This window comes from Tiliqua scincoides, chromosome 1, assembly GCF_035046505.1.
Source record: "Tiliqua scincoides isolate rTilSci1 chromosome 1, rTilSci1.hap2, whole genome shotgun sequence".
NCBI classification, from domain to species: Eukaryota; Metazoa; Chordata; class Lepidosauria; order Squamata; family Scincidae; genus Tiliqua; species Tiliqua scincoides.
The window spans coordinates 184,762,906-184,785,694 of NC_089821.1; the positions used below are offsets into that span (position 1 = coordinate 184,762,906).

The 22,789-nt window shown below is 44.1% G+C and overlaps 1 protein-coding gene across 2 annotated transcripts in view; it reads right to left on the bottom strand.

The window, feature by feature from the left end:
* Positions 1-18,789, bottom strand: part of RNGTT (RNA guanylyltransferase and 5'-phosphatase) — a 232,203-nt gene extending 213,414 nt beyond the window's left edge. For both annotated transcript variants that reach the window (XM_066612600.1, XM_066612605.1), the window contains exons 1-4: positions 18,584-18,789; positions 16,262-16,371; positions 14,098-14,201; positions 13,926-14,014 (exon numbers count right to left, since the gene is read on the bottom strand). In XM_066612600.1, the coding sequence (XP_066468697.1) occupies positions 13,926-14,014; positions 14,098-14,201; positions 16,262-16,371; positions 18,584-18,647 (367 nt within the window). In that variant the 5' untranslated portion in view covers positions 18,648-18,789. The remainder of the gene's footprint in view (positions 1-13,925; positions 14,015-14,097; positions 14,202-16,261; positions 16,372-18,583) is intronic.
* Between the last annotated feature and the right edge of the window lie 4,000 nt (positions 18,790-22,789).

The following is a 22,789-nucleotide window of genomic DNA, read 5'->3' on the forward strand; positions in this document are numbered from 1 at the left end:
AAGTCAGAGCATGTATTGAGTTGGGAAAGCTAAATGCTTCCCTGACTATCTCATTTTCTTATCTTTTACTTCCAGCAGGAGGTTGAAGGCAGAAGAGAAACCAAATATTAATGTTGAAAGCAGTTTCTCCAAGAAATGCTTCTAGCATACTCTACCACCACGTCCTATTTTTGGGAAGCTGCTAATCTTTTCTTCTCACCAGAGCCACTAACAGAAAGAAAGACACAACTCCGTTCCTACTGTGGTACAGGACATTTCCCTAGGATCCTCAAGGTGCTCCCTTAATCCAGCGTATTCACATTCTGCCATGGCACAATACACCTTGACACCATCAGATTGTACCCAGTCACCTTTCTTATTGTCCTTCATGCCTCTCTTCCCTGCCCCACCATAATGCAGAAGCATGAAGAGTTATAGCAGCCCCATGATCTGCAGACTACTATGGTGAAGAGAAAATATGTTGAACAACAGCAAAAAGTTTTAAGCAATACTCCCATCAGTCAGTTTTTGTCCCCCAAAATTATTTTGAAGCACAAACATGATGAATACAGATTGGGGGGTTGGGGTGGAGAGAGCTTTGCACATTAGGAGAATAAAAAGGAATATAACAAACTGACACCCATTCCTATAACAGAATTTCCCGATATATCTAACTTCTAATATTCACACTGAAAGACTTCCACAAAAAAACAGTACACTGTCAACTACTGGTCCACAAATATAAATACCCAACTGTTCCATGAGAAGCATTTGTAGAAACAATGAAGAGAGCTATTTTTAGTGACTAAAATCTGGAAAGACAGAGTTGTGTTCCTTTATTTGCAAACAAATGTGTGCCTCGATACTTCATTTAGTAGGACTTCGGGACTAGAAAAAACAAAGAAAAACTCCTCATCCAATACATGATTAAATTACAAAATTCACCACTACACAACATGGCAATGGTCACTGACTTAACAGAGCTTTAAAAGTGGGTTCAAGGAGGAGAGATCAATTCAACAGCTACACAGAACCTCCACATTCCAAGGCAGAATACCTCCAAAGAGCAGCTGCTGACGTTTGCTGCCTTCATACTGCGCTTGCGGGCTTCATGCCATAACCTTGCTGAGCGTTGTTGGAAGCAGGACAGTGAACTAGATAGAAGAGGCCTTCATTCCGATGCAGCAAGCCTCTTGCAAAAGACATGCTGGCACAACACGTGTTCTGCCGTTGCACACTGTCATAAAACCACTATAAAGCAATTTGCTACAGTGTTTATAGCCAGCACGCTGACTGATAGGCCACAGCCTTCCTACTGCCTCCAGCAGTCACAGGAATACTCACCAGAGCAGACAAGTCCAACACAGAGGCAGAGGTAGTGAAACGGCATGGGGGAGGGTTGCATCAGAGGATGTGCAGATCAGGCCTGGGAGGGGAGCAGGATCAGTAGTGCCAGCATACACCATATCCTGTTCTCCTTCCTGGGCCCAATCCACCTGCATGAATCAACTCGGACTTGCCCCAGTAATATCACTGGTGCGGGTCCAAGTTGACCCATTGTGGCTCCTGGGGCTTATCCGGGGGCAAGGGGATAAATGTCCCCTTACCTTCAGGAGACCTCCAGCAGCCGATATTTCCGAATGCAGCACCAGCGCCACTACATTATCATGCAGGAATTGGGCTGCTTAACTTAAAACTCTTCAACCATAGCTAAAAATTTAAGCTTGTATTTAAGATTACGCTGTACTTTTTAAATTTAAACAAGGGTCACAGATTAGCAAATACGGCTAGAAGATTCTGCAGGTATTACTTTTATTGTTTAAATAAGTCTTTCCGCAGTGTTAAAAAAACAAAAATGAAACATCTTAAATCCCTTACTCCTATGACAATAGCTCCATCCAGTGGCCAACATAAATGTTTCAAAACACACAATGTTTGCGAAGACATGGCAGGGATGGCCTGCTCACATTTCTGTTTAATCTGAAGTCTAAATTGTCAGATATTGACACACCCATTAGCATTGGACATAATTATTGTCAATGAAAACTAAGGCAAGTAATTTTGTTCAGAACTGCTGTCCTTCACACTTTCCAATCATGTTCACTTCTCCAATAACTATTTCTCTTTTTTCAAGTCAAACTGCATCTTAACCAATTTCATGCCTTTAATGCAAATATACTCGTATGAATCCAGCTCACGGAGGTTTTTCCACTTCTATGGAAACATTTTCTCTCTATAAAACACTTGACTACTTCAGGTAAATCCTGACTTGTTCATGTAATTCACTTCAGAAAGAAGAATCTACAGAATATGGTTATCCATAAAGTAAATGGAAGAAAGGCCAGCTGGCATTTACAAGTCTTGCACTTCTTTATGATGCCTGCATACTTACACAGAAATAACACCTGCTTTTCTTTTAGCAATCCTGACAGAAAACATACTTGATGTGAAGCTGTAAATATGCTAATATTTGAGAGAAGAGTGCGAACACATTTTAACAACTGACAATATGGTTAAATTAACTTAAATGCCAACCTGGTGAAGAGCCTCAAAACATGAATTGATTTATGCCACATTAAATTAGAAGTGTGAAGCATTCCCTGTATCCAATCATCAAAAGTTAATAGACCAACACTAAAAATGACATTTAAAGCACATCTCTGTTATGGACTATATTAGAGTCCTTTATGAGCTTACCAAACCCTAAAGCTGATCGCTATCCAGTAATAAAGGTCTTTCTGCACAACCATGGGAAGGGTGCCCCAAGGGTGTCCCACGGCAGTTAGCTATTGTGCAGTGCATTTTAGCAACAATATTACAATATTCAAGTCATAAATAATGGATATAAGCACATTAAGTGGTTTGCACTCCAAGGGAGCAAACAACCATTTTGTTGTTCTTCTAGAAGTGTGTCCTCACATGAGTCGTGCAGCTAGGGAGTGTCTAACCTAAACAGACTCAAGTGATTCACAATGAAATTGCTACTTATGTGTCTCACTTCTGGAACCATGTTCCACTCTGCAATTAACTGCCCAGAACACACTGTCCCATGTACAAAAATACAGCATTTTACCTACTCACAAACTGAGATATCACTTTCTTATAATACTTTCTTATGTTGTATTGTTGGCATCCTTCAGTCTCGGAAGACGTTCTGGAACAGAGTGTCCTCTCCAGTGCGCGAAGCCTGGGTAAAGTAGATATGGAGGATAGGCTGTTACCCATGCAGCAAATCCCCCCTCTCCAGGTCGCTGGAATGGTCCAATGGAAAGGCAGAAGCCAATACGGTTGGTTCCAGCGGCATCGCAGGAGTTGCCAGAACGTGATTGTGTTCAGCCATGAACTGCCTCAGGGACTCCAGCTCCGGATTTTGCCTCGAGGTTGACTCTTGAAGCCTTTTCCATAACTGGATGTAGCCAAAAGGCAGTGGAGGTTTGGGATGAGAGTTTTCCTTCTCTCAGATGAGCTGCCTTTCCAGGCTATCGAGTCCCATCTACCCGGTGGCTGTTTAGTCGCCTCTTACAACAAGTACAGTCAAACTGAGGGCCTATTCTTATCCCCAGCCCCCAGGGAAAACTTTCTTATAATAATAAGAAAGATATCACCTCTCTTTCTTAAAAGAACCCTTATAGCAAGGCATGCTAACAGTCCATGACAAATTTAACACAAATATGCTTTTAATGCACCAAAAAAAGTAATCTTATAGACAGGCCCTCAGAGAGCCAATTCTGCAAACAAGAGATGTTCTGATCAAACCCCCCCCCCCAATTAATCTACAAAATCTAGCCACACTGCCAATTTCTGCTCCCCTGGGGAAAGCATCTGAGCAGCAAATTGTTCCTGTCACAGTAAAGGGCAACAAATACGAACTCTATATATCAATTCAATGTTTATCATACTGACACTGTGGACCATGCAGAAACCCCTCTCTTTCTTAAAAGAACCGCTACCTATATAGAACAGAAGATAATCAGAGCCATGCGGGATCCAGCACAACACACATAGTACTCTGTCTCTCTCTTCCCTATTGTTATAGGCCTACTGATTATTTTTTTTTAACAATAGAAGATAAAGAGATGTCTGTAAAGCTTCCACAGCACAGCTGCCAAATACAGAGTCATCCTCTTGAGGCCTAATGCATGGCACTGTCTCTCTTGCAACATTAAAAAGAAGTCAATAGCCAACAACAATACAAAAGTGAAGGCCCAGGGACCAGGGACAGAGAGACAGAGAGAGCGAAAGTGGAAAATGACAGTGGTAAGCCGAGCTATTCACATCACTCTAAACAGTTACTTACATGAATGAAATAATCCAAACCACAACATGATTTGAAGCAGACAGAAGTAAATACACCACCACACTGTTTCTGCATTAAGTGGCTAGAGAGTACTGAGCAAGCGAACCAAGATAATGATTACAGGGAAGGAATGCCAGTAATGAGGACTTGACAAAAAAAAAACTAGGAATCACCTTAGATCAAATGATATGATTCAGTATGAGAAATTCATTTGGGCAACAACATCCAGAAATAAAGCAGAAGTATTTGAGCTTGTAAAGAGCATTTTTTTTCTATAGCTAAGGGAGCTATCTAATGTGGAGGACTGAAGTGCAACCTTGAATCCTATAGAGAGTTTTTCTTTTAGGTCACCTGAGTATCGCTCAGCTATATTCCATAAGAAAAGATTGCACAGAAAGCTTCAACCCCAAACAAATAAGTTTAAGACAAAAAAAAAAATCAGGGAAAATTGAGAGCCTATAGGTGTCATGAATATGTACAGTTCAGGCCTAGTAGCATTGCAAGGCCTGAACCAAGCTAAAACAGTAACACAGAAGTGGCTTGCATTTCCTAGCTGCTAGGATTTACAAATCAATGGAAGGTGATTATGTAGCGCCTGGGGTCGGCAACCTGTGTTTTCAGAGCCGCATGCGGCTCTTTCAGTCCTCTGATGCAGCTCCCCAGTGGGGGCTAGAAGCGGGGCGCCTTCTCCTTGGCCTCCGTCCAGCCAGCCCAGCCCCGAGGGTGCCTCACTCCGGCGCTATGTGCTGCGGGCGCTGGCTGCTGCTGAGTGCGGGGCGCCGCTCCTCCCTGCAAAGCTGCAGCTCCTTCCCTGCAAAGCGCCCCCCCACACACACAGCAGCTCCTTCCTTGGCAGGCAGGCAGGCAGGGGCAGCGGCGCTCTCCTGGACCTGCTCTCCGCGCCCCACTGCGAGCAGGCGCCCACAGGCGCCCCACTGCGAGCAGGTGCGGGGGGGGCAGCCGGGCACCTCTTCCCTGCGCTCTTCCTTCCTTCGCCCTACAGCGGGCAGGGGGCTGAACGGAAGAGGCGAGGCTGGTCAGAGAAGCGCGGGAGACGCAGCGCTGCTGAAGCAATGGGCAGGAAGGAGCGAGGTGAGCTGCATTCCTGTCCACACTTCCCTGGGAGAAAGCCCGTTCACTCTACTGGGGCTGACTTCTGAGGAGACAGGCAGAGGAGCCTGTTCACACTTCCCTGGGAGGAAGCCCCGTTCCCTCTACTGGGGCTGACTTCTGAGGAGACAGGCAGAGGATGTCCCCTGGTTCTGGTGTTATGTGAGATTGTAAAGAGCATCTCTCTATCCACTCTGTCCATCCCCTGCATAATTTTGTATGTCTCAATCATGTACCCCCTCAGGCGCCTCTTTTCTAGGCTGAAGAGGCCCAAACGCCGTAGCCTTTCCTCATAGGGAAGGTGACCCAGCACCTACAAGGGAGCTACAAGAAGGGGCTACATTATAAAAATGGGACCTGTAAGAGGGGAGCACATTATAAAAGTTGCATATACAAGAGGGGAGTGCATTATAAATTGGGACATACAAGGGGGAGTAATAACTATAAATCTCTTTATTGTATTGAAAATACTAGTCATTAGATTTTGTATTTCATTGTACCTCTTTTACATTACTGTGGAAAAGACACAAAGATGACTATTTACTGTTGGTCAGGATTTTCTGCTAGGGAGGGCACCAGCCCAAGTCTTGCCTATAGCACCAAATTGGCTAGGGCAGGCCCTGGGAAAATAAATTAGTATTTAATTTAAATGTATTTTATTTTAGCTCTTTCGTTTTTTATATGTAATTCTAAATTTAAGATTATGGTGATCTTGTAATATTAAAATATGTTACATATTGTTTTCTCTGTAGCAGTTCATTTCAAAAATGCAACACACTATAGTTTTTTTATACATAGCATAAAGGTAAAAAAACTATATACGCAGTGTTATCTTCATTTTAGATGTCAAAAGGGTTTTGTGGCTCCCGAGGTTTTCTTTTCTCCAGAAAACCGGTCCAAATGGCTCTTTGAATGTTTAAGGTTGCCGACCCCTGACCTAAGCAGCCAGAAAGACGCCCATCAAGGATGGAATGCAGCTGCAGATCTCCAGGGGGAGGGAAGAGGAGAGGGCGAGCTTCCAGCCCACTTCCGGAGGACCGGGTCTTTGTTCCTTGTCTCTTGGTGAGAGAGGTGGTGGGTGCACATCCTGCCCCACCAGGACCATGTGGCCATAGGTAACTGGCCTGAGGATCTACAAAAGAAGCTGACCCAGGTGAGGGTTAGAGAATAACAGAGTTAGCAAGTTAGCTTTGTTGTTTTATGCTGTTATGTTTCCTAGAAGTTTTTATGCCTCTAGCATTTGCTGCCTTTTGTAACCTTTTGTAACCCTATGTATTTAATAAAGTAGAAAATCTTTTTACCATGTTGGTTCATTGTCTGTTGGGGACAAAGGTTCAGAATCCTGCCTAGCCGTTCAGCAAGCTACCAAAAATCCTCATTGTGGACTAAAAACTTGAAGACTGAGACTTTAAGTAAAGAAAGTGCTCAGTGCCTACAAGGGATATAGTTAAGCCTAGAGGGTCTCGGTTTCCCTGGACTGAGGCACTGGCTCTTACAGGGTGGTGGCAGTACTACCGAATAGGGATCTTGAGGGCTCTAGGGTTAAGAACCAACAACTCTGAGCACCCCAAACCCTGGGAGTGAGACCCAAGTGTACGACAATAGGAAAACAAACAAAGATAAAACAAAAGCCTGCAAGAAGGAGAACTACAGGAATAAATTAGATGTTGCTATCAGATAGAATGAAATGTTGCTCAAAATACAAAAAAGAGATCTTTTAAACAGATGGGGTAAGTGAAAAGTATGTTACAAAATAAACCCCAAAAAAGGGAAAGTTTAAAGACATCTTGGGATGGCTCAATGCTTCATGAATATTTTGTAACTATTTTTCATACAGAAGATCCTGAACATAAAGAGTAGTGGATCAAATAACAATGAAGGCAGACAACTCACACGTCAGATACCAAGGGAAAATTTTACAAGCACTCAAGTCAGCAATCCAGATAATCACTGCTCAAGAAAATTAGAAGGAACTACCACAACAAAAAAGCATCAGCAATAGAGCTAAATGGGATATTTCCTGATGACTGGAACATAATCGATGCTGTAGCCCTGTTCAGGAAAAAACTAAACTGCCTTGTGTTAACTACATACATACTTGTCTGATTTCCACACCCTGTAAGGAAAAAAGAATACTTTCAATGTGCTTTTCAATGTACTTTTCCATTTTAGTGTGCTTCTTAGTTGGCAACCTTCAGTCTCGAAAGACTATGGTATCGCACTCTGAATGGTGGTTCTGGCAAAGCATCTAGTGTGGCTGAAGAGGCTGATTCGGGAGTGACAATCCCTTCCACACCGGGAGCAAGTGCAGTCTGTCCCTGGTCTGTCTCCCTGGCTATGGGCCTTCCTTCTTTGTCTCTTTGCCTCAGTCTGTTGGCCAAGATGTCTCTTCAAACTGGAAGAGGCCATGCTGCACAGCCTGCCTCCAAGCAGGCCGCTCAGAAGCCAGGGTTTCCCACCTGTTGAGGTCCATTCCTAAGGCTTTCAGATCCCTCTTGCAGATGTCCTTGTATCGCAGCTGTGGTCTACCCGTAGGGCGCTTTCCCTGCACAAGTTCTCCATAGAGGAGATCCTTTGGGATCCAGCCATCATCCATTCTCACAACATGACCGAGCCAACGCAGACGTCTCTGTTTCAGCAGTGCATACACGCTGGGGATTCCAGCTCTTTCCAGGACTGTGTTGTTTGGAACTTTGTCCTGCCAGGTGATGCCGAGGATGCATCGGAGGTAGCGCATGTGGAAAGCGTTCAGTTTCCTCTCCTGTTGTGAGCAAAGCATCCATGACTCACTGCAGTACAGAAGTGTACTCAAGACGCAAGCTCTGTAGACCTGGATCTTGGTATGTTCCATCAGCTTCTTGTTGGACCAGACTCTGTGAGTCTGGAAAATGTGGTAGCTGCTTTACCGATACGTCTGTTTAGCTCGGTATCCAGAGAAAGAGTGTCGGAGATAGCTGAGCCAAGGTACACAAAGTCATGGACAACCTCCAGTTCATGTGCAGAGATTGTAATGCAGGGAGGTGAGTCCACATCCTGAACCATGACCTGTGTTTTCAAGGCTGATCATCAGTCCAAAATCTTGGTAGGCCTTGCTAAAACGAATCATGAGCTACTGGAGATCTTTGGCAGAGTGGGTAGTAACAGCTGCATCGTCAGCAAAGAGGAAGTCACGCGGACATTTCAGCTGGACTTTGGACTTTGCTCTCAGTCTGGAGAGGCTGAAGAGCTTTCCGTCTGATCTGGTCCGGAGATAGATGCATTCTGTTGCAGTTCCAAAGGCCTGCTTCAGCAGGACAGAAAAGAAAATCCCAAACAAGGTTGGCGCAAGAATACAGCACTGCTTCACTCCGCTTCAGATGTCAAAGGGGTCTGATGTGGAGCCATCGAAGACAACAGTGTCCTTCATGTCCTTGTGGAAAGACCTGATGATGCTGAGAAGCCTGGGTGGACATCCGATCTTGGGGAGAATCTTGAAGAGGCCGTCCCTACTGACCAGGTCAAAAGCCTTTGTGAGATTTATGAAGGCTATAAAGAGTGGCTGCCGTCATTCTCTGCATTCCTCCTGCAGCTGTCTAAGGGAGAATACCATATCGGTGGTGGACCTGCTGGCTCAGAATCCGCACTGCGATTCTGAATAGACGCTCTCTGCAAGTACCTGGAGCCTCTTTAGTGCAACTCAGGCAAACAGCTTTCCTACAACACTAAGGAGAGAGATGCCGCAGTAGTTGTGCAGTCACCCCTGTCACCTTTGTTCTTGTACAGCGTGATGATGTTTGCATCCCTCATTAGTGTGCTATATCCTATGATTTCCGTTCTCCTGCAGAAAGACTCCTAAGGACACAATGATTTCTCCCCCCCCCCCCCATTTAGACTTTTACCTCACACTTTCCTGAGAGCTAATAGTGGGCAACTTTTGTTGCTGTTGTTCTAAAATTATCACAACTATCAGCTTCCCCCATAAGAGCATGCCCAAACTTTAATATCTACTGCCAAGGTCTGCTCTCTGGTTCATTACTGACAGAAATTCATTTCGTGGGCACCAAAGTCAGTTTCAATAGTAGAACCCCACATATGGAATTGACAGCCCAAGAAGGTCAAGCCAAGGAGGTTTCCTTCTGGTCTCAAGTAAAAAAATTTTCATGCCAGAAGGCTTCTTACACAGGAACTTGGTACCCTACTAAATCTGTATTGTTTCATCTCTATTTTAATTGTTTTTCATGTTATTCTATTTTTATTTATTCTATTTCTGTATACTGTTTGATTTTTTTCTGACTAAAATGAGGTTTTACTGACTAAAATGAGTAAAATATAAAAGAAGTATATCAAGACAGCAAATACCAATTTTTGAGAAGCTACCTGTAGCACAGTTGGGGTCAGTTCTACTTCTGCTGACAAAAATACAAAGGTTTCCATCAGAGAAACAGGGTGAAAAATGAAAGGAGATGTGAACAAGTGAACGTTCAGCTGCATGGTTTTAAAATACACAAGAGTTGCATAAATCCATATACGTATAAGAGTTGCATAAATCTCAGTTGTATACAACTCTAAGAATGTGCACAATAAAAAAAAATACTAGCAGAATTTGCAGCTAAGAGGCTACTTGCTCTTGCTGTAAAAGAACAACCCTAGTCACTTCATCCAGTAAGAAGAAAAAGGTGCATTGGGGTGCGTAGGCAGGAAGGAGTGGGGAGGCCCATCTATAACTATAATGCGACTGGAATCAGGGGGCTGGTCAAAATGTGCTGGTGGGCAAATGTGGCCCTCGGGCCATATTTTCAAAACCCATAGGATAGAACAGTGGTTCTTGAACTTTTTGGGAAATTTACTCCCAAAGTAAGTCTTTGTGGCGGGGGGGGGGGGCGGGGCGAGAGCAGAGATACAATCCCAGGATCGTGTCGCTAAAGGGAGGCAAGGAGGGTGCTTTTACTTACTGTGGGCTTGAGCAAACAGCAGGAAGTGCGGGGAGCCCTGTGCAGCCCTCCCAGGGTTCCATGAGGCTTGGAATGTTACAAAGAAAACTAGCAAACCAGAAGTGACTTACGTTCATTATTTTTGAACATTGCAAGCCCCAAGGAGCACTGTAGAGGGCTGCGCAAGGCTCCCTGAAACTCCTGCTGCTTGCCTAAGCCTACAGTTAAGTAAAAGCACCCCCCTCCCCCCTCCTTTGTGGTCCACAAACTTCAACACTGAATATAGAGTGAAAACACCTCAGAATTCTCCAAACGCTATCTACAATAAAATCAAGATCTTAGTAATAACAGAATTAATATCTGATCAACAGCATTAATAATTGATCAAGGGTATCAAAAATACTTGATCAATAATTCAGTTTCAAAAGATTGTATCCCAAATGTTCTATTCACAGAAGGGGCTTGGGCTACAGTGTACCTTCATTCAAACACTTAGGATACACCTCAGAGGAATGTAGGTGTATAAAAGACCAGCAATTTTCAACTGCTGTGCTGCAGCACACAGGTGTGCCGCCACGGGACCAGAGGAGATAGGCAGCAGCCGTGCATGTGGGGGAAGAAGCTGCTTTAAGCCTCACGTAGCAGGAGAACAAAAAGGAGTAGCTTGTAAAGGGGCTGGTCGTGGCTGCTTTTGCATCTCCTGCAGTCGCTTGCTCCTGCTGCTGAGCAAGACTAAGGCTGCAATCCTATCCTCACTTACATGGGAGTAAGCCCCGTTGACGATTATGGGGCTTACTTCTGAGTAGACATGCATGGGCACTAAGGCGGTTGTTGCTTGCCCTGCATGTTGAATGGGCAGCCAGAGAAGCCTGGCGGCGCTCCAGGCGGGAGCCATGGAGTGAGTGAGAATGAGAGAGCCAGAAGCAGGCAAGCAGGTATGAAACGAGAGAGTCTGCTACCAACCAAAGTACTGGTTGGTTGAAAAGGGTCCTTGAAAGTCCCTTTTCCTTGTCACAGTTTGTCTGCAACTTCCTAAAGCGAACCACCCTGCATTGCGTTAATCAACAAGGCACTTCTTGTCTTTTAGAGCTTTGGGCCACAATCCTATCCACAATTACCTGGGAGTAAGTCGCATTGACTATAATGGGCTCACTTCTGAGTAGACTATCTAGGATTGGGCTTTTGGTTGCACTTTTTTATTCTCAAATACACGAGCAAGCAATTGGCATTTCTCTCTCCTCTTCTCCCCCAACCCACTCCCTCCCACAGGTACATTTCCCCCCTCCCAAATCTCATAATCACAGAACACCTCTCTTACTGTCCCTTCCCTCACTCATCTCCACCTTCCAAAGGTTCAGAATCACTTGCTTCACATTCTCTCTCTCTTCCCCACCCCATTAAATTCTACACTTGTTTCAATCATGTCGCCTCACTGCCCCTCACCCCACATTTGTCTACTATGTGCTCAATCTGACCTCTCTTTGCCATCACTTTCTAGCATAACACTTCGCTAACAATTTGATCAGCCTACTTCAAAACATTTTTCCTCGTTTCCAGAAACCACATACACTTCCCTCTCCAAGTTTCTTGTGAATTTCTTTGTCATGTAATGATTTAATTATATTAATTAAAAATTAATTATAATGTAGTAATTTAATGTAAGTAAAAAAACTGGTAGCGTGCCTTGACACTTTTAGTGTCTGGTCAGTATGCTGTGAGCTGAAAAAAGGTTGAAAATGGCTGTAATAGACAATTAAAACAGTAATGTTCTGTCTGCTTTCTTCAAGCAAAATTTTCACAGATTACATGAATGTATAGAGAAATACACTGTATGACTGATTATTGTAGTGACACATTAAAACAGCAACCTCTGGAAGCAGCTTTTGGGAGCTGTAATGGAAAGCACTACCAAACATATTCATGTACCACAAATTAACACATCAGCCCAAGGCAGACACAATGGTGTTCAATCTCCTAGCCATGGTTAAGTGACAGCCTTGTCATTCACTAGTTCATTTTTGGAACTAACTCTGATGCAATGTTAAATCTACACTGGCACTTCCACTAAACATGGTTAGCTCAAAATCACAGCGCACAAATCTACTTACTGCAATCTGTGACTTGAAGTTAATCACAGTTAACAAAACACCAATGCACATGTAACACTGTACCATAATTAACTCTGTAACTGAAACGAAAAGGGGAATTCATGGGTGAAAGGAAAGAAAGTTGTTTCACAATTCTTCAAGACATTCTTCTAATGACACATCTAGCAGCATTATGCCTGCATCAAGTCAATACATTTTTCCATGAAATAATGTTCCTGCCATACCCCAAGATAATGAAATGAGGGAGGGGGGGAAAGTTGCCTAAAATGATGTGCAACCAAACCCAAGACTTGGAGTAACTGAAAGTTAGCCAAAATCTGCTTCTTGCCCACCAAACTGATATTTTTAGTTACAAATTTCCATCCTGGACTGATGTCCTTGTTTTAAATTTATTTGTGAATGCCAGGCAAAACACAACTTAGTGAATTTCTCCAATGCATAGTACAAGGCTAAATATGTAAAAACTGAGATTCCACCCTATTTTGCACCTTGATTCCATTTCATGCTACTATTCTGCGATACTGACAGGAGTACCTTATGCCTTAGACAAATAGTTGAGATACATCAGAGCAGTGGTTCTGCTCAGTAGTGGCACCAACGCTACGGAATTCCCTTCCCCTTGACTTAAGAATGGCTCCCTCTCTTGAAACTTTTCGGCGAGGCCTGAAGACCCTTCTGTTCAAACAAGCCTTCTGAGTTCTCGGCCTTTTTAACATCTCTTCAACATCTTTTAATATTTTTTAAATACTTGGTTACAGGCCTGATTCTTTTATGATTTGCTGCTCTATGCTCTTTTTACCTGACTACTTTTTATCTGACTACTGTTTTTATGATATGTTGTTAATATGTTTTTATCTGTTTTTAAATTATGTTTTTAATTTGTTTTTAACTTGTTGTAAGCCGCCTTGAGTCCCTTTGGGGAAAAAGGCAGGGTAAAAATAAAGTTATTATTATTATTCTCAAATTGGGACATCATGATGCCCCAGCCTGAAGGCCCTGGACTCTGCTCCCTTAAGGGACGAGGGGAAGGCAGCGATGTGATTCCCAGGATCGCGTCACAAAGGGGGGCGCAGGGAGTGGCATGTACTTACTAGTCCCTGCAGCAGCCTCCCGAGGGCGCAATCATGTCACTTTCAATTTCTAAAGCTCAGGAGCCCTTTGGAGGGTCACACAGGGCTCTCCACACTTCCAGAAGACTGCTGCAAGAACTGGTAAGTACATGTCAGCCCCTGTGCCCCCCTTAGCGACATTATCCTGGAGATCACGTTGCTGCCTTTCCCCTGCCACCTTCCCCACTCCCCCGCATGCACTTATAGCCGATCTCAAGCTCTCTGGAAGTTTGAGAAGTGCTGCATTAGAGCATAATACTGATAATATGAAATAATTTGTAATTTTGCTGCAAATTCCAACACTACTACCAGTGGACGCATGTACACCCAACCAGAAAGGATGAAGTTTGGATATATAGGGCAGAAGGCTCAAAGATCTGTGGGTCAAAACAGAAAGATTCAATATACATACCTATAAGCTCTGTTGGGTTCTTGTTATTAAAATTTTCACATACACGAATGAAAGTTTCTGTGTTTTCAGGTGTGGGGCACTCGCCATGACTGACAAATGAAAAAGAAGAAGTTATACAAATAAAAAATGTTTCTGTGAAAAATAAAGGTACTCATGAGTTCCATCAGCTTACCCTTTACACTGAAGTTTTATATATGTGATGCCATCTTTCTCTATATCATTCCTGTCATAGAACCTGGTGGTGTTGGTCAAGTCTATCAACAAACCCATCTTAACCTGAAAATGATAGAAGCAAAGTTAAAAACACACACTTCTTAGGGCCAATTCTTCAGCAAGAACGTAGCCAGAATTGTATTGCCCCTCCTACCACTCTCTTATTAAATGCCTTCCAGTTACATCCAGGAAGTGTTCTGAGGCCCTCCAGTTGCAGGCTGAAATCCACAGATGCCAAGCCCACAGGTAAAGAGGGCCCACTGAGGAGATTTTGTGATCTCCTTTCAATGGCATATTTAGTCATGTGCTGCATTAAGTGACATACTGACATACCACACTTCCCAGTAAACTTCTACACATTATTTAGGAAAGTACCTGGGTACTCAAAACCTACACACTTCCGCTTAGCAGACATTTAGTGACTGGATATAGTACTATAGATTTCCCAAACCAAGTATTTACTAATATGCAGCTAAGCTGACAACCTCACAAGGTGTATATCAAAGGCCCAGTTCAGACATATCCTAAGTGATAATTTAGTGCTGAATGAACAAATCTAACAGCACAATCTTAAACCTGTCTACTCAGAAGTATGCTTCATTGCGTTCAATGGGACTTACTCCCTGGTACGTGAACACAGGATTACAGCCATAAGAGAGCCCCAGGCTTGCACACTTCCACTTTCCTCCTTTCTCACACAAGAGAAGAGTGAAAACTTCTGCTCAGACTCAGAAAACTAGAGTTTGTTAATTAATAAGAGTTAAAACAAAACAGGATATCAAACTGCAGAAAGATGGAACTATGGTTTGTTCTCAAAGTGAAAGCTTTCACGCTCCTTCTGTTGCTTGGAAGAGAGGGGAACACGAGCCCACAGTTCTCTTAGGCTCATTCACACAGTGCTAGACCATGGTTTAGTGTTACATCTAAACTGGGTCAAAGAGAAAACCTAACTGTAATAGCCATACAATTAGATTAACCATTTGACCAGTTACAAAAAGGAATGATAGGGCATACATTTTGTTCATTCAGTCAACCAAAAATGTTTGTGCAACAAAACATTTATGTTGACCTGCAAGAGCCACTAAGACCTGCACAGCTGTGAGCCTACAATATACAAAAGATGCTTCCACACATTACCCTGATGAACAGCAGTAACTGGCAAGCCAAAGGTCCTCATTAGTGTTGTCACTGCTATTTCACCTCCCATGCCAATCCTGCAGGTATGTCTGGACCAGAACAGTCAGAATGAGGACTGCCCTACTGAATGCACTACTTGCAGATCATCAGCACTCAGCCAGAGCAATGAGAACCCACGAAAGTGTTTATGTGGAAAGGACAGGAAGAAAGATGGGAATACAGGAGCCTAAACAATAGTCAGCTGTCTCTGCCCCTTTACGAAAGCACACGCATAGGTTTCAGAAATGCAAGCAACAGTACAACTACTTCGTCTGCTACAGTTACTGCTCATTTTGAGTCGAGTGGCAGTTTAACATTGTTGACTTCTTGTGTTCTGTGTTGGTTACTGCTGACTAGTAATCAGTAATCAATATACTTCTAAGAGCTTTTGATCCATGTGATTTGTTTGTTAACAGGTACAGTATAAAGTATCAGCAAGTATAGTCATTTCATGTAAAGTTAATGTTAATATTTAAAATCGTATCTGTCTTCATATTACAGATTAACTGCAGAAGTACACTGGAGGTGATGGAACTATTCTAACCTGTGCTGCTGCAAGTCTCTATTGACAGTGTTTATACAGTTAATAACTATGCTCCATCAGAAGAAACGCAATAAGGTGTTAATTGAGCCACCCATTTGTGGGTCCTCTACCAGCAGTAATTCTGAAGAGCCAACAGATACCTTAGCTACACATTTCTGAGAACATAGGGCCCAATTTTCCAGTGTCAGGGCAGCTGTGCCAATAGGGCATGCACTGCATCCTGTGGTAGACAGTCACAGAGGACTCCTCAAGGTAAGGGAACATTTGTTCCCTTATCTTGGGGCTGCATTACGACAGCACCGGTGCTAAAAGTTTGGATAGCATTGGGTCCATAATTCCCAATAATAAAATATTTCCTTTGCTTATACGCTAAAGAATTAACTTCTTTGGTACTTCCCTTTACCTTAAGACTCTTCAAATAGTTGGATAACATGCTGGGGTGAAAACGACACTCTTCAGCAACTTGATCATCATATTTTGGCCCCAACATTGTCTTCAGAGGTAAAAATATACCTATTTGGCAACAAAGACAAAAATTTTACTCTTACAGCATGTGTATAATAAGTAAAAAGCTATGACTCACAAGCTTCAGCTGGTCCAGAATATGACAGCCCATTTGTTGTCTGAGGTCATGCACAGAGAATACTACACCAACCTTGGAAAAGCACCTGCTTCCAGTCTGTTGCCGGTCCAAATCTGATGAGCTAATTCTAACCCTAAGCATCCTACAGAAGGGATATGACAGAAAATGTTTCCTCAAATATAAGCCTCCAGCAGAATCAATAATTAAAATTTAAGATAGTCTGAGTAAGCAGTTAAGACTTTGCTGACTCTATTAGCCTTTACTTCTTTTAGATTTTGTCGCTTATTTGATCATTAGTTTTTGTCTGCTCCCCCTTTTTAGATCATTTGGTTGTTTGGTTTTTTTTAATTATTCCAGTATTTGAACTATAATACATGGTAAGCTGCCTTGCTGGTCCTTTTAATAGGACTGAAACTTGGCCTAGAAATATTTTAAATAGTTTAGATTTTTAACTGCAAAAAGAGAAATGTAGTAAAAACTCTCCCACTATATCATATTTTAAACTGATGTTTCTAACTGCATATGTTTATCACCCTCTCCTATTAGTTGTTAGATGCTTTATTGTGTTTATCGTTTTTTATTACTGAAATTGTTATTAAAGTTACTGCATGATTTTTATTGTATAGTACATGGGAAAAATTGAAAAGACTATAAATAAGAGGAATAATTTAAACATATTACCACAATTTCTTTTAGAGGCAATCAGCAACAGAACTTAATTTTTAAAACAAGAGATGTGGGGCTGAAAATCTTGCTACAGGAACCTTTCCTCCTAGTTGCACTCACAGGATTCATGACTAGAGTTACTCAGTGGCAAATGAAAGGCACTTTGCAAAAGCCCAGTGACATCCAATTCTTTCCAAATGTTACACATTTTCTAGGAATGGATCTTGGAGTTTTCCATGGCTTCTCCCTTACCACATGCAGACTGTTTTGTGGTCATATTTTACGTCACACTCAGAATCAAACTAATTATGGCTATTTGGGATCATACTGGGCAGACTATTCAGGACCCTGCCTATTCATCTTTTTGCACACCTTCAAGTATGTGTACCTACTTTCAATCCTCGTGCCTGGATTTTAACTAAGGGTCCAATCCTATCCAATTTTCCACTGCCGGTGCAGTTGTGCCAGTGGGGTGTGTGCTGCATCCTGTGGTGGAGGGGCAGTCACTGGGGTCTTCTCAGGGTATGGGAACATGTGTTTTCTTACCATGGACCTGCATTGTGACTACACCAGAGTTGGAAAATTGGATAGGATTGGGCCCTTAACTAAGCAGTCACAACTGGCACAAAGTTAATTTTTGCCCTTTCCTTGAAGTCTGCAGTCAGGTTACATGGAACAAGGCAACTTCAGTTCTTTGTGATGGCATGTGCAAGCTGGCTATTGGAGCAGAATGAATGTGGTTTATGAGTGGAAATGGGGAAGGGGGGAAGCAGCAGCAAAGGCTTTCTTTCCAAGTGGGTCTCCTTTACTTCTGATCCAAGACTGAAGCAAAGGAGAACTACAGAGAGATGAACACGTGTACAGCTTCATCCAGGAAAGCGAGGGATGGTTTTCTGCAAGCTCTCAACTAAAACAGTAGATCCCAAACTGTGGGTCAGGACCCACTGGTGAGTGGCAACCTGATTCTTGGTGGGTGATGGAAAGATCAAATAACTAATTGCCTGAAGCCTTGAGGCCAATTAAAAATCAGGCACTGGAGCTGCCAACTGCTCTGCAAAGAGCTCAGCTACTGCAGTTTGCAAGTAAATCTAAGGAGATCAATGTCTGAGCAGGTTTGGGGGGTGAATAAATAAGTGGTGCTTTTCTAGAGTTTTTGTAAGGTCTCCTCAACCAAGGTGGGTCCCGAGACAGTGTCGTTGAAGAAGGTGGGTCCCAGTGCTGAGAAGTGCGGGAAGCACTGAACTGACCGACCGAGGACAGCACCATGTGACGGCCCGCACGCAGGACCCAGGCTGCAACCCCAGCCTCAGCCTCCCGGGAGCGCGCCCCGCTGACTATCGTGGGACCGGCCTCCGAGGAGGCACGCGCGGGACTGCGCCCGGAGCCATCAGATGGCCCGGCACCCAAAGCGACAGGGGGAGGCTGCGCGTGCTTCGACCCGAAGGGCGCGTGAGGAGGCCGCCCGCCCGCACTCACTCGCCACGGGTTGTCCGCGCCTCGGGCAGTTCAGCCACCGCGGGGGGATCTTGTTGAAGGCCATGGCGACGCCGGGGGCGGACCGACCGCAACACTCCCTCACGCGGCTCCCCCGGCAACTGCGCCGCCCCGCAGCGACGCCGCCGAATCACAGCGCACCGCGCTCGCCCGCTACCGGTTCCGCTTCCGCTCGCAGGACCCTCCGGAGCGGCGGCCGCTCTAGGCAGCTGCAGGAGGCGCAGGCCCGTGCTCTCTATGGCATCGCGACGTCGTCGTCCCTCCCTTGCAAGCGGCAAGATGCCAACAGCACGCGGGGCCCTACTTCCGGCCGAAGGAGGACGCGGCCTCGGCGTTCCGCGGCCGGCTGGAGGCGGGCAGAGCATTCGCTCCCTTTGAAACCCCTGCATCCGGGTCTTCTGGGGAAGGCCTGTCCAGCGCGTGCAGCGGAATGGCGAAGCGTCGAGGGTGGTCGCGAGAGCGCCGCCTGGGGCAGGCCGACCCTGAGGACCCCGTCGCTGCCCGGCCCTGAGAACGCGCAGCAGGGACCGCGCCTGGCAGGAAGCGCTCCCACTGCAGCAGGGCTGCCTCGCACTCCCCCTGCGGTGAAGCTCCCCCTTCGCTAATGCAGCTGATTACAGCTATTAACAGCAGTCAAATAAGTACATTGCATCAACTATTTAATCAATAGGAAATTAAATATTAAACATCAATATCAGTATTATATATTAATATTAATATAAAAATATCAAATAATATTATTTAATATAAACATATCATTATAATATCGAGACAATATAAATAATAATAAAATATTAATACTAATTAAGTGTTTAAATAATATTACATAAATCGTGTTCATATTAAATATTTAATCAGTGTGACCCTGTTTGTTTAACTGCACTTCTGTACATAGTCCTGGCAACCTTGGAAAGCCCCTCGCTACAAGTAGAGCGCCCCTTATCCAGACATCTGAAATCCAGACTCTTCCGAAATGCAGGCGTTTTGTTCCCTGGCTTTACGCACATGCACACACAAACTTTTGGTGGTGTGAACGCTTGTCGTGCAAAAGAGACCCTGAAATCCCGTTTGTCGCTTGGTAACGTTCCCGTGGTCGCTTTCCATCACACTGGATTGATCAGGTTAGTGCTTGGTCCACATCAAATGACAGACACAGCAGGATTTCTTTTTAAAAATGTACTATAAAAACAGTGAGGTATGTACACTTGCTCTACAAGAGGTTTGTTTCTCAGTGGTGGTAGGGTTCGGTCCTCCCTGTGGCGCCACTAGAGACTCCCCGTCCTCGGCAGTGTGAGCTGAACACAAACCAACACCAGCAACAGTCCTCTGCAACAGACCAGCCATTTCTGTGGGTTTTTTTTTCCAAACGTCACATCAAAAATGGATTGGACAAACATGTGCCCCCGAAAATAGTGGACCCCGCAAGCACATGGGGCGAACACTGAAGAAGAAGGTTTGCTCCTCAGTGGTAACTTTCCAGATGGTTTCAGGGAATGCTTCTCATCAACTTCAGCTCTTCCCAACCGACTAGCAGCTTTTCCTCAGAGCTACTGTCTTGCTCTGTCTCTCCACTTTCTTTTCCAACTGTCTCTTTTAGCTGTTCTTTCCAAACATTCCAACTGCCGTTCTAACACACATAGTTCTCCTTTCCTAGAATATCTACCTGTTCCTGTCATCCTTTTATTGCTTCCTGGGTGTGCAACATCAACACTGTTTCCCACTGTCCCCTGGCACCATAGGGGACAATGTAGAACATTGTCCCAAGCAGTCCGGATAAGGAACACTCAACCTGTACTTGAATCACCGCAGAGAATCTCCATGCCAGCACTGCATATTCCTGGCAGTAGCTGATGCTCTGTTATGGCAAAACCATTCTCATTTCCAGCAGCCCCCACAAGTGACTACTTGGAGCCCAATCCTATCCAAATTTCCCACATTGGTGCAGCTGCAATGCAGCCCCAAGGCAAAGGAACAAAAATTCCCTTACATTAAGGAGGCCTCCATAACTACCCTTCCACCACAGGATACAGCATACACCCCATTGGCATGGCTACACCAAGGCTGGAAAGTTGGATAGGATTGGGCTCTAACCTGGCAATCACGCATTGACTAAGTAAGAACTAAGGGCCCAGTCCTATCCAGCTTTCCAGCACCAGTGCAACTGCAATGCAACTCTGAGGTAAGGGAACAAATGTTCCCATATCAACTTGAAGAGGCCTCTGTGACTGTCTCTCCACTACATGCTGGAGCACACACCCCATTGGCATGGCTGCACTGGAAAGTTGGGTAGGATTAGGGCCCTAGTGATGGTCTTAATCACTAGAGGAAAAATTCATTTTTGGGCTATCAGACCACATGCACAAGAAAAAGCTAAAATTTTTCCCAACGTTTCGCCCCAACTATGTGGGGCCTTCTCAAGGGAGTAAAGAAAACTATGGTGCCACCTAAAAGCTCAAAATAGCTCTATTGCCTGATAGTCTAAAACTGAGCAGGTATCCTAGCCAAGAAGCTGGATAGGTACACCTCCAGTAGAACTATCCCATGTGAATGTAAGGACAAACTGTCAAGGTTATCAACTGTCAACCTTCTTAAAGGCATCCATTCCTTCAACCTATTCCTTATTAAATCTTAAGGCTGCGGTTTTCAGACTCTCTGGGAGTTTGAAACCCACAGTAAGTCTTTGTGGGGGTGGGGGGGCAGCGGGGGCAGGGGGAAGGCAGCAATGCGATCCCCAGGATCGCGTTGCTGAGGGCGCTGCAAGGACTGGGATGCACTCACCAGTTCCTGCAGCAGCCGTCCCTGTGTGCGGGGAGCCCTGCGCAAGCGCCTGCAGGACGCCCCAGGTCACGGAAAGGGAGAGTGGAGCAATCTGCTGTGCCACCGCAAAAGCTGTGAAATTTATAAAAAGTTCTGGGCGCCATCAAACTGGGTCCATGCTTTGGACATGAGGCCTGTGGACCAATTGCATGCAATTCAAATAAAGCTTGTGAACCTTCATCCCTGAGTACTGAGTTCTTGAGTCTTTAGTTGCTCTATCAACCTTGCAACATAATGACATCACTTCCTGCCTAATGACATCACTTTTGGCCCTCAGCAGGCATCACAAATGCTGTTCGGCCCTCGGTATGAAACAAGTTTGACACTAGCTTCTAGTTCTACTTTCTCCAATGAGATATAGTCAAAACTAACTAGTCCCGAGCACTAATATTTTAGCGTCTTAGACGGTCACCCTCAAAACAGCCACCAACCCACCTCCCTTGATTCTCCTTTATATTTGATTCATAAGGTATGTAGTCTTTTGATCAGTAGGTGGCACCATAGCTTCACACATACATAATGAAGCTTAAGCCATTGAGGTTATGGACCAGAGTTCATCTGAAGCATGGCTGCTGCATAATGCAGTGTTGAAAACAGTCTGATATTGATATCTAGTTTCCATTTGGTATTCGTACCATTTATATGAACAGTTGCATGATTTGGGATTTTTTCGTATTTCGGAATATGCAAAGAATGAACCTGTACTACTTACTGTATTTATTTAGCAAAGCTAACTTTCAGTATGATGAAGTCAAATTTTCAATAGATCAAGCATCCCATCGCCTGCAAGCTCCCCCTCCCGCCTCCTGCTCAGCTCTGTGGTGCCTTCTGTGCAGCCTGAAGTCAGGGGTTGCAGCATAGCCAGCTTCCTAGCACCCAGCATGCCTCATGCTGTGCCAGCCAGTGCACAAAACAGTTTTTTAAAAAAAATTTTAAAAGTGTCCACACACTAAAGACCCCTGGATTTCTGGCTCACTGAGCACTTTCATACCGCATCATTTTTTTTTCATCAATATTATAACAAAACACTGTCGAAGCAAACAGCATTAAGTGAGGACATTTTTTATGGCTGAAGCTGACAAAGGCAGGAAACCAGCATCCTGTCAGTTGAACAAATTTAATGCAAAAGTATATCAAACTTGAACTTTATACAGTACAAGCTATTTTCCTGTGAGTGAGTGTTAACAAACATGCAAACTATTACAGCTCTTTGGCAATGTGTTATGGTTTTTCACAATATATTTTAACATGTTTTCTTTATCATTGTTTTTCTTTTAACTATTAGAATATTTCTAATCTGACTTTCTGACCTGCAGACTTAGGGCCCAATCCTATTCAATTTTCCAGCACCAGTGAAGCCACAATGCAACC